The sequence below is a fragment of the Magnolia sinica genome, chromosome 15 (assembly GCF_029962835.1).
Source record: "Magnolia sinica isolate HGM2019 chromosome 15, MsV1, whole genome shotgun sequence".
Lineage (NCBI taxonomy): Eukaryota > Viridiplantae > Streptophyta > Magnoliopsida > Magnoliales > Magnoliaceae > Magnolia > Magnolia sinica.
In genome coordinates, this window is record NC_080587.1 from 18,093,960 (window position 1) to 18,105,215 (window position 11,256).

Below are 11,256 nucleotides of genomic sequence, written 5' to 3' on the forward strand. Positions count from 1 at the left end.
AAAAATAGAGGTCTCTAATTATTGGTAGGGGCCATTTTTTAAATACATGATCTTGACCATCCATTTTATAGACTACTGATTAGACGGTTATCTTAGAACATAACGTAGTTATTTTTTCAGTATACATCATAAAATGTGTATTGGATCTAATGGACGTTATGGATCAATAGAATGGATTGTTCAGATATCCTGATGCAAATAGGAGCACTATAACTTACGGTGCATCACTCATACAAACCCAACTCAATCCACCAACTCAATTCACCAACTCCCCTCTCTCTCTCATATAAAAACCAATATCCACCACTCTCCCATCTCCAATACACCTCCTAACCAGTCCTCACATCAATGGCCCTTCCATTCATCATCCTAGCCATCATCTTCTCCTTCCTTGCTTTCAAACTCTACCAACGGCTCAGAATCCGTCTCCCTCCTGGCCCACGTCCATGGCCCGTTGTAGGCAATCTCTACGACATCAAGCCCGTCAGATTCCGTTGTTTCTCCGAATGGTCCCAAACCTACGGTCCGATCATGTCGGTATGGTTTGGATCGACGTTGAACGTTGTCGTGTCCAGCTCAGAGCTGGCGAAGGAAGTACTGAAGGAGAATGATCAGCAACTGGCCGATCGGCCCAGGAGCCGATCAGCGGCTAAGTTTAGCCGAGATGGGCAGGACCTGATATGGGCCGATTACGGGCCCCACTACGTTAAAGTGAGGAAGGTTTGCACGTTGGAGCTCTTCTCTCCTAAAAGGCTGGAGTCTTTGAGGCCCATCAGAGAAGATGAAGTGACGGCCATGATCGAATCCATCTACAGAGATTGCAACAGTCCAGGTATTTGTTTGTATTTACTCATGCATATACCAAGATTTGGTGTATACGCTATGCACCGGATCTTTTCTCTCTGCTTCTTGGGCATGTAGAATGTCCATCACTGATCTGGACCGTCCATCTGATCCGTCACATCCATAGTGGTCCACAGGAAGAAAATTGAACGAATTCGGTAGTTATAACAGTTTGATGGTCCATTTTCAGACTATTGGTTGATCTCTTCAAAGAATGGGCATGCTGATCTGGGTCCCACTGGTTGGCCGGTTCAGATCAATGAATGGGCATTGTAATGATTCTTGACTGGCCCTATATACACATGGATCGGATGATCCTAGCCATTCGGTCCTAAAAAGTTCCCGTAGAAAACGAAAATGATTAACGGTCAGTGGGGAAATTTTGAATAATGTAGTGGATAGGATTGTCTAATAGGCAATATATTAAAAAATAAGCCATCAATGATAGGGCCTAGTAAATGGATGGATCCGATTGATACATCCTCCTGCCACGTGTACCGTGGAGAGATGGCTGTAACATATTGCGGATCTACCTTAAATCCATCGGGAAGAATCCATGAATGAATTTCCTTCATTATGGCATTCATTTCTTAGAGAGATTTTCAGGGAGCATAGAAATCTCATTGTTTCTATGTTAACGGACCGGATTTCTCAGCTACACCTGTTTAACGCAGCACGCTGTAAATGTAAAATCCACTCCGTCCATCAGCTTTTACCCTTTATTCTAGTCATTTGGGGAAAGATTTATTCAGATCCAAAACTTAGGTGGACCACACCACAGCAACGCTGGGAATGGGATGCTGACCATAGGTTGTCCGTGGGGCTACCTTGGTTTGTATCATTTATCAAATCCGTTAATCAGATGTGACTCAGTAGGATGAAGTGAAGATAGAGACATTATCCTGATGCAAAACTCAGGCGGGCCACACCTCATGAAATTTTAACTGGACGGGCAAGATCGTTGGATTGATTTACAAAATTTACAATCGAAAGTCCTATGCTCATTAATCAGAACCGTTCATCTTGTAGATCAATCCAAGGATGAACTGGACGGGCAAGATCGTTGGATTGATTAAAATGTTCCATCTCAGTAAATACAAGATGAATGGTTCCAACCGAAGCCAGTCGTTCGAGCACTATAATTTCAGGTGTTGGTACGGACTACTTGAAAATTAGGGCTGACTTTTGGTAATGTTTTCTCTCATTATCCTCGATCGCCATTACACGCACATATGTTAGGTAGTGGATTTGATGTTCTGGCTGTGTTTGAAGCTTGATACGCATGCACTTTAAAATTATACACGTGGCACACATTAACTCAAACTAGCCGGACTAGTTTGTGCTGCTTAAGCTACAGGCAAAACCTTCGATTGGTTACACAAACCTAACCTCTTAGTCGTTGACACACATGTTTATTGAAATAGGATCGTTGGATATATTTCATTATCAACCGTCCAATAAACGCCCACCGGCTAGATAATTAAATAATGGGTCATGATAAATCAAATGGTTACAGCTAATTTGGAAGGTTTAATGTGAATTACTTACATGACACGTATGCAATTTAAATAATTTTCAAGTGCATGTGGACCATCCATCACACTCTGCCAAGAGTATCTGAGGTTTTTTTTTTTTTTTAATCACAAGTTGGTCATCCGTAGCGAATGTAATAAGGTGAGGTAGGTGAGCTGCCACCATCCAACTTAGCGAGTTGCCAACATCCAATTTACATTTTTTCTTTTGCACGTTAGTCGATCACCGTCTCCGTATACTAAAAGCCGCCACGCGCACCTTTTTAGACGGCCCATTAAGTCAATTGACCCAGACAGGGCAGGTCGAAACTAATAGACCCGAACTCTGCCCTTGATGATTATGCAAGCCCGACCTAGGACCCGAGTGGGCTAGTGAGGCTGCCAGCAGCCAGGTGGCTACTGGTAGGCCCCACGATGATGTATGTGTTTGATCCACACAGTCCGTCCATTTTTTTCAGATAGTTTTAGCAATGAATTAAAAAATGAGGTGGATATAAATCTCAGGTGGACCACACCATGGGAAAACAGTAGTGGTTGAATGTCTACCGTTAAAAATGTCCTAGAGTTACTGTGATGTTTATTTGACATCTAACCTGTTGATTAGGTCATATAGACTTAGATGAAGGGAAAAAAACAGACATCAGCTTGATCCCAAACTTTTGAGACCCAAGAAGTTTTTAATGGTGGGCGTCCAATCAATACTATTTCATGTGATATGGTCCACTTGAGATTTGGATCTACCTCATGTCAGGGCTTCTTCCATAACATAAAATGATCTGAAAAATGGATGAATGGTGAGGATGAAACACATTTTATGGTGTGGCCCACAAAGCACCAAATAGTAGCCAAACCGCATCCCCTGGGGCGTTGTGTTAAGATGCAGCTGGACATGGATTTAGGTGGGTCCCGCTGTGATGTTTGTGAGAAATTTACTCCGTCCATCCATATTTCTAGATGATGTTACCTTAGGACATGGCCCAAAAATGAAGCAGATCCAAAACTCAAGTGGGCCGCACATTAGGATTAAACGTCCACAATTGAAACATTCGTGCACCAAAGAAGTTTTAGATCAGACTAATATTTTTATATTTTCAGTTCATTACATTAGGAATGAACTTGTGAACAGTATGAATGGAATATATATATGACGGCGGACCCGTTGAGTGTTCAACGGTATGCATTTTCAAACCACTTTTTCCTATCATACGGCCCATTTGAGTTTCAGATCTGCCTTATTTTTAGTCCCACATCGTAACATAATTTGCCAAAACAGTTGAACGGCTGGATTTCTAACAAAAAAGTCAGTGGGCCCCACCTAGCTTCCTAGGGCAGGCAATCCGCGGGGAGCCTGCCGTGAAAAGGGCATAAATGTCATTTCTTCCTGAGGAATTTTTGCTTTCAACCGAGTCACGCTTTGACTCGGAAAACCAAGCTCGATTCCTGTTCAGTCCTGGTTCTCCTGAGTTGACCAGGTTAAGTCTCCAGTCGACTCACCTGGTTTGCAAACTACCTAATATACTATCATATTTTTAAACGGATTTCTACCTATCCAAGAAAGAATTGTGAGGAAAAACTCATTTCTGCAGATAAGTTTGGAAAGAAGGTGGTGGTCAAGAACTATCTCTCAGCAGTAGCATTCAACAACATAACTCGGCTCGCATTCGGAAAGCGCTTCGTGAACTCGGAGGGCATCATGGACGAGCAAGGGATCGAGTTCAAGGCAATAGTCTCAAATGGGTTGAAACTCGGTGCATCGCTCGCTATGGCCGAACACATTCAATGGCTTCGGTGGATGTTCCCACTGGAGGAGGAGGCGTTCGCGAAACATGGGGCCCGCAGGGACCGACTCACCAAAGCTATCATGGATGAACACACGGTCGCACGAGAAAAGAGCGGTGCGAAGCAACATTTCGTCGATGCGTTGTTGACACTCCAGGAGAAGTATGATCTTAGCGAAGACACAATCATTGGACTGCTTTGGGTGCGTAAAACCATCCTTTTAATGCCATTTTTTAATTTTCTGAGAATTTAAATTCATAAGCATCAGATCTCCATTAATCTCGACCACATGTTAGATGAATCACAGGCCTCGACTTTCATTTATCACGTGTCCTAACTATTCAATGAATGGTGGTCCATTTCATAGTTTTAAAACATGAAAACTCGACTTGTGACTCGAAAACTCAGGGGTGTTGTGCTGAGTTGAGTTGAGTTTTATTGGGTTTTTGCCAATTTTCGAGTTGAGTTGAGTTTTCACCGAGTCATGACCAGGTACAGTTTTTCTTAGGTCTTGTTGAAAGCTGGTTGAGTCAAATCGATTTTTATTTTTTTATTTTTTATTTTTTCGAATTTTTAACTATTGTCTTCTTTGAAATGCTAGTGGTCCCCACAGTTTAAGGCCACTAATCAGATAATTAAAGACTTTATATCATCTCATTAGTGGAAGTTAGTGCTGAAAGTTGGGCGGGTTCAACCCGACTTGACTTGTGACCGGCCCAACATTGGGTTGGGCTCGGGCAGGATATATCAGGTTCGGTTTCGGGCTTAGCCTACACAAACACCAACCCGATAAAACTTGGGTCTGGCTCGAGGTGAAGTCTCAGGTTGCCCGACCCAACACGAACCCAATCGATATATAAGTTACTTATAAATTATAATTGAGTGCGAATTGTCTGTGTTCAAGGCATAGGAAATTCCACTGCTGTTGGTAGGGCTGTACACAAACCGGGCTAGCTCGATTCGCTCGCTCGACTCGACCCGAAAAAGCTCAACTCGGCCCGACACGAAATTGAGTTCGGGTTGGAATGGGCCATTTTCTTCGGGCCGAGTTCAGATAGGTTCCAGTTCGGCCCGACTCGGCCTATATATATATATATATATATATATATATATATATATATATATTCTAAATTCTTACCCAGTTACCCTAACCATTTACAGTAATTCAAGCCATCCAAATCGTGGATCCCTTTGTAGATGGAGCAAAGTCCTAAAAATCTATGACAAAAACCCTTCCCAAAAATCAAGGCCATTCAAGTTACCTGCCGAAGCTCTTCTCATGGAGTAGATGGAACAGAGTCAAAAAATCAAGGCCGTCCAAATCGTGAGTGGGACATAGGGATTTATCAATTTTTGGGCTTGGTTGGGCCCAGGCTTGGGCCTGCTATGCTAGGCCCGTTTTGGGCTTAGGCCAGGCTCAGGCTTTGGCTCTTAAGTATCATGCAGGCCTAGGCCTAACCTGGTGTAGCTCAAACCCATCCAAGTCCCACTCTATGATTGGACTGGCCTGACATTTGGACCAAGTGATCGTCGTGGGGTGGGCCCACCTTGTGCACTGGTTGCAGTTGTCCTATATTTTAGCTTGTTTATTCAGAAAAAATGAAGTTTTTTATAGTAAATAATTATATATATAATTAATAAAATTATAGTACATAAATAAGATGTGTATTGAAATATAATAGACTAATGTAATAACAAAAATATTAGCATGCATACACTCGTCCAATCCGTCTGAGCCTACTTGGGTTGAGAATTCCCAAGGTTGAGTTGGGTTAAGTTTGAGGTATAGGAACCTTAGGGTGGGCTATGGTTGAGTACAAACCCGCTCGACTTTCAACCCTGGTGGACGTGGCCTGTTGATTTGACGCTTCAAACGATGGACTTGTACACTGTTTGGTCAGTAGACATGATTCATACACAAACCTTTCACAATATATATCACTTGATCAATATAGGTTTTTTTTTTTAATTATTTTTTTTATGTGCAGGACATGATCACAGCAGGCATGGACACTACTGCCATATCAGTTGAGTGGGCCATGGCAGAGCTGATCAAGAACCCAAGAGTTCAAGAGAAGGCCCAAGAGGAGTTAGACCGAGTCATCGGGTTCGATCGAGTGATGACTGAGTCAGACTTCCCAAACCTGCTCTACCTGCAATGCGTGGCTAAGGAGGCTCTACGGTTGCACCCACCAACACCCCTCATGCTCCCCCACAAGGCCACTGCAAACGTTAAGATCGGCGGCTACGATGTTCCCAAAGGCTCCAACGTACATGTGAACGTGTGGGCCGTTGCACGTGACCCAGCCATGTGGAAAGATCCACTACAGTTCCGACCTGAGCGCTTCCTCGAGGAGGACATCGACATGAAGGGTCATGATTTTCGGCTACTACCGTTTGGAGCTGGCCGTCGGGTTTGCCCTGGGGCCCAGCTGGGGATCAATCTGGTCCAGTCGATGCTGGGCCACCTCTTGCACCATTTTCAGTGGACCCCACCAGAAGGGGTGAAGGCTGATGAGATTGACATGTCAGAGAACCCAGGGTTGGTTACATTCATGCGGACCCCACTGGAGGCTGTCCCTATCCCACGGTTGCCTGCACAGCTCTACAAACGTGTGGCTGTAGATATGTGATTTTGGTTTTTTTTTTTTAGTTCTGTTTTTTTGGGTTTTCTACAGATGCTTAAAGCTTGTAGTTTTATCAATTTAAAGGGTTTAAGGAGAGAATGAAAATAACTGGACTTTGAGAAGGTTTAAAGGATATGGATTTGAATGATTTTCTAAGTGTGAGAAATGATTTGGTGCTTACTGTGCTCTTACTTGGTTGATCTAGACGGTACATTAGGTTGTCCACATATTCAAGAGGCTACCATTTAAAAATCAATACCCAATTGACGATTCTGAACATTCGATCAGTGGCGTAGAAAATGGATGGTTTTGATCATTTTTAATATGGGCAATTAACAATTTGAGCCATCAATTTGTTGGAGATCATTGTGGATCACTTATTTTTGTACAGATTGTTATTCATTGTTTTAGTTTGATTTTAATCTGACTAATTCAGGGATTGAAGCATTACTCCAATGCTTATGGGTTTGGATTGGTAGGCGGCCCACTACCGAATGATCTTTTAGGCTATTTTGTATCTTTGGAAGGAAAGAAATTCAATAATTTATAATTAGTAATTGGGATATTGAAAAATTGGATTTACTGCAATGTCACCTAGGACGAGAGCTGTGGTGGAAGAAGTTTTTACCTGTGTCGAATGACGTGTGGAATAAAAATTCTAAGAAGTGAGATCGATTGAAACAATTTATCAAAGAAAGTGATAGGGGCAGTAAGGTCATAGTAACTACTCCTGAGAAAAAGTTGCTTTAATCATGGGCACCCTCCATTCACACAATTTGTCAAGATTATCAGAAGATGATTGTCGGAGAAGATACATAGCTAACTCCGACAAACAACACTGGGAGGCAGTGAAATGGGTAATTAGGTATATTTGAGGTACAATGAACTATGTCTTAACATTTGAAAAGTCGGAAGACAAATTGGTATTCTATGTAGAAGCCAATTATGCAAGAAATGTGGATAACAGAAGGTCGACTTTCGGCTACTCGTTTATTCTAGCAGGTAGTATGATTAGTTGGATGTCAAACCTTCTGTTTGTGGTGACTTTTTGCATAATCAAAGCCGAGTATATGGTGGCGATAGAGGCATTCAAAGAAGGTATTTAATTGGGAGGAATAATAAATCATCTCAGACTTCAACTTAAGGCCATGCTTGTTAATTGTGACAGCGAAAGCACGATTAATTTGGTGAAAAACTTGTTTATTACTCACATAGTAAACATATTGATGTTCGTTATCATTTTATCCGACATGTTCTTGATGAAGGCAATGTGACTCTTACGAATATCTAAACAAGTATGAATCCAACAAACATATTTACGAAAGTGGTTCCTACAGAGAAGTTTAAGTTTTGTGTGACTTCTCTAGGCTTGATGAATGCTTAATGAAGACGTAGTGTGCACGAGAAGGGACGATGAAGCTATAATGGAAGGCAATTAGTGATGGTGATAACATGGTAAAGCAATGAAGCATAAAGATTGAATACATGGTGGAGATTATTGAATGGATGTCTTCAATCTTACTTAAATTGGGGACTTTGATCAATCGACAACCATGCTCGATCGATCGGACCTCCCCGAAATTAGATAGATTGCTCACTGGACGACTTGGACCATGTTTGATCGATCGAACCATCAAGTCGATCGATCAACAATATTCAGGAAAAACACTTGAACTCTTTGGACATTTTTAGCATTGTTTGGTCGATCAAACTATACTTGCTCAATTGATCAAAGTGTGTTCGATCGATCAAGACTTAGATTGACGGTGCGCGCAGAACTGCATATGTACGCATTTTTTTTCCTATTCCGATTGTGATTGTCTATATATTAGGTGTAATCAGGATTGGGGTGGGGTTAAGATGCTCCCAAGGGTTTTAAAGAAGAAAACTTAGGGTTTTGGAAGATTTGAAAGAGGTTCTCATCATTGTAAGTACATCATCTCTTTTAATTCCGCTCTCATAGTGAATTGTTTATCGCTTTGTGCCATGGTTTTTTTTCCGAAGTTTTTTTTTCATGTAAAATTCGTGTATTCTCTATGTGCTTGGTATATGTTTGATTTCCCTTTATTTGATTCGAACTCAAGCATGCTTCCTCGTTATCCCCAACAATATCACTTTAATTCACATTAGGGTATAGAACAGATTAGATGAGACCTCGGCCTCACTCAAGATGGTGCAGACCTTACCGTGGGGTTACCTTAGGGCCCACCTTGATGTTAGTATTATGTATCCATGTCGTCCATCCCCTACTTAGACAGATCGATTGTACCATTTATACACGTGTGTTTAAAACCATAGGATTTATGCCATGCACCTATCCGAAATGTTGTAACCTGTAAGGTCCTTGTTAAAGTATTGGACATGCATGTGTTGATCTTATCCATCCATCTAAGGGACCGCACATGTCAATAAAAAAATGAGCAACAATCATCATGCCATGCTAGAAATTCCAGTAGTCATATGGTGCACAAGTCATGTGGTGCTATTTGCACTACCATACCTTTTTCTAAAAGATTTTTAATAAACTACACCATTAAGTAACTATCATCATTGAAAGTTAGATTTCGTTAAAGGAAAATAAGCGAGCAAAGGGGTACATGCTTAGGTGGGCCTCTCCAGTGTTTATGTGAAATCCATCCTTGCCACTAGATTCATTGTTGAGGGTCGAATATTGCATAGCAGACCCCGATTACTGCCCGATTTTACGTACACGATAATGCCTAATATTATAATTTAATCGTATTTTTGTTGTAGGATGTAATAAAGAGCTTTGATTGAAAAAGAGTATTAAAAGCATGGATTTAACGTTCCGAAGTCACCAGAGTAAGGAATGGACTCCAGGGGACCGAGATCGATGGATATACACGCCAGAGATCCGAGAAAATTGAGAAACTGAAGCTCAAGTGGCCTGAAAGTTAGTCAGAATGCAAGATCACAGGGTTTCCACCATCCACTCGGCTCGAAACTTCATACATGGCCTGAGGACCATAAATTAACCGTACACATCAAATTTCAGCCATTAGATCCTCGTGGAAGTGGCCCAACAGAGAGATCAGAGGATGCTAGCCATTAAAGAGCATCTTGGCAATCCATGAGCGATTAAGGCTCAAACTTAGGTGTTAGAAAGAGCATGAAAAATAACAAATCCTAGTGAAATTTTGTATTATTTGCATGGTGCAATCAGGAGATACTGATGGCAGAAGATATAACAAAAGAGAATGGCAAATCTGTAAATAGATGTGCCATGCATGCATGCATACGTGAATCAAATTATATTTCTAACGGTGAATGTTGTCCATACATCGGTTAAGCGTGTGGCCCACCCTGAAGTCAGATCTGCTTTAAACTAGAGGCCATGGGCCAACACTACGTACAGGAGCTGATGGAGGGAGTGGATTTCTAGGATAGGCATCACAGTGGACCCCACCAGTTTTTTGCACAAAATGTCCAAAAAGAGACTTTCGGACGGTGACCGGCTAATCACAGTGGGCCACATCCATCGCCCAAATGGACGATCTGAACCATCTATTTTCTCCATAGGGTGGCCAAGACCCTGTCTAATGTCTTCTTCTGTTCCCATGCATGCACACACATGTAACTCATGATCAAATGCAAGACGGACGATTAGAAGATCTGGTACCATGGGCCGCATCAAACTCGAGACAAATCAGCCTGTCCCGAACAATTTTTCGAGGAGAACGCAATGGACGTGGTGGATTTCTCGTCTGAGACTGATTTTAGACCCCACCAACATCACAGCACGAGTCGCGCAGGCTCTATTTAGAATGTTGATCTGGACCGTACATTCATTTCATAGGATGGCCAAAACCAACTCCTAAGTGGCAGAATTGCAGAAGAAAGCGTGGATCGAATTTTAACCATCCAAACGTAGGACGGACGGTAGGGAGAAAGTTCTGTGGGCTACACCGAAATCAGTCCAAAACTGACCATTCCCGACTGGTTTTTCGCCACGCTTCCAATGAGCGGAGTGGATTTCTCTGTTAACTTCAATAATAGGCCCCACTAATCAATCAGCGCAAACACAGTAAAGAGTTACACACAGATCATCGCTGCGTAAGAAAACTTACGCATGAAGTTTTCTTCAACCGACCCTCACAACTACAAAAGGAAGAGAGAGTGAGGGAGAGAGGCATTCAATTCCAGGAGGAAGATTGAAGATTGGAACGTGTAGACAGTGAGAAGAGAGGAGAAGTTTTTTTTTTCTTTACTTTACTTTCTTTGCTGTGTTTTTTTCTCTTTCTCTTGTTTATTTGTTTATTTTAGCCCATTCATGTGTGGCTAAACCGCTTAGCTAGGGTTAAGAGGTGAAGCCTGTAGCGAGATGGGAGACTACTATTTCAAGCTTTTAACTTAACTGTGACTGAAATTACAATGGGTCTGCAATGGCTTTGAATATTTCCTTTTTCCCTTTTGATGTTATGACGTCAGGAAGCCCTGTTGTTCACCATCGTCTC

General features: G+C 42.0%; 1 protein-coding gene across 1 annotated transcript; it reads left to right on the top strand.

Moving 5' to 3' along the window:
• The first annotated feature begins 296 nt into the window (after positions 1-296).
• Positions 297-6,937, top strand: LOC131227290 (cytochrome P450 98A2-like). The gene is made up of 3 exons (XM_058223063.1): positions 297-832; positions 3,962-4,356; positions 6,143-6,937. Exons 1-3 carry the CDS (start codon positions 349-351, stop codon positions 6,785-6,787), a joined length of 1,524 nt encoding a protein of 507 aa, XP_058079046.1. The 5' UTR covers positions 297-348; the 3' UTR covers positions 6,788-6,937.
• The last annotated feature ends 4,319 nt before the right edge of the window (positions 6,938-11,256 follow it).

Excerpts from the sequence above, each read along its gene's own strand:
- LOC131227290 (XM_058223063.1), top strand. The coding sequence starts at position 349 with ATGGCCCTTCCATTCATCATCCTAGCCATCATCTTCTCCTTCCTTGCT. Across the intron at positions 833-3,961 it reads CAGAGATTGCAACAGTCCAG|ATAAGTTTGGAAAGAAGGTG; the intron begins GTATTTGTTTGT and ends TCATTTCTGCAG. Across the intron at positions 4,357-6,142 it reads CAATCATTGGACTGCTTTGG|GACATGATCACAGCAGGCAT; the intron begins GTGCGTAAAACC and ends TTTTATGTGCAG.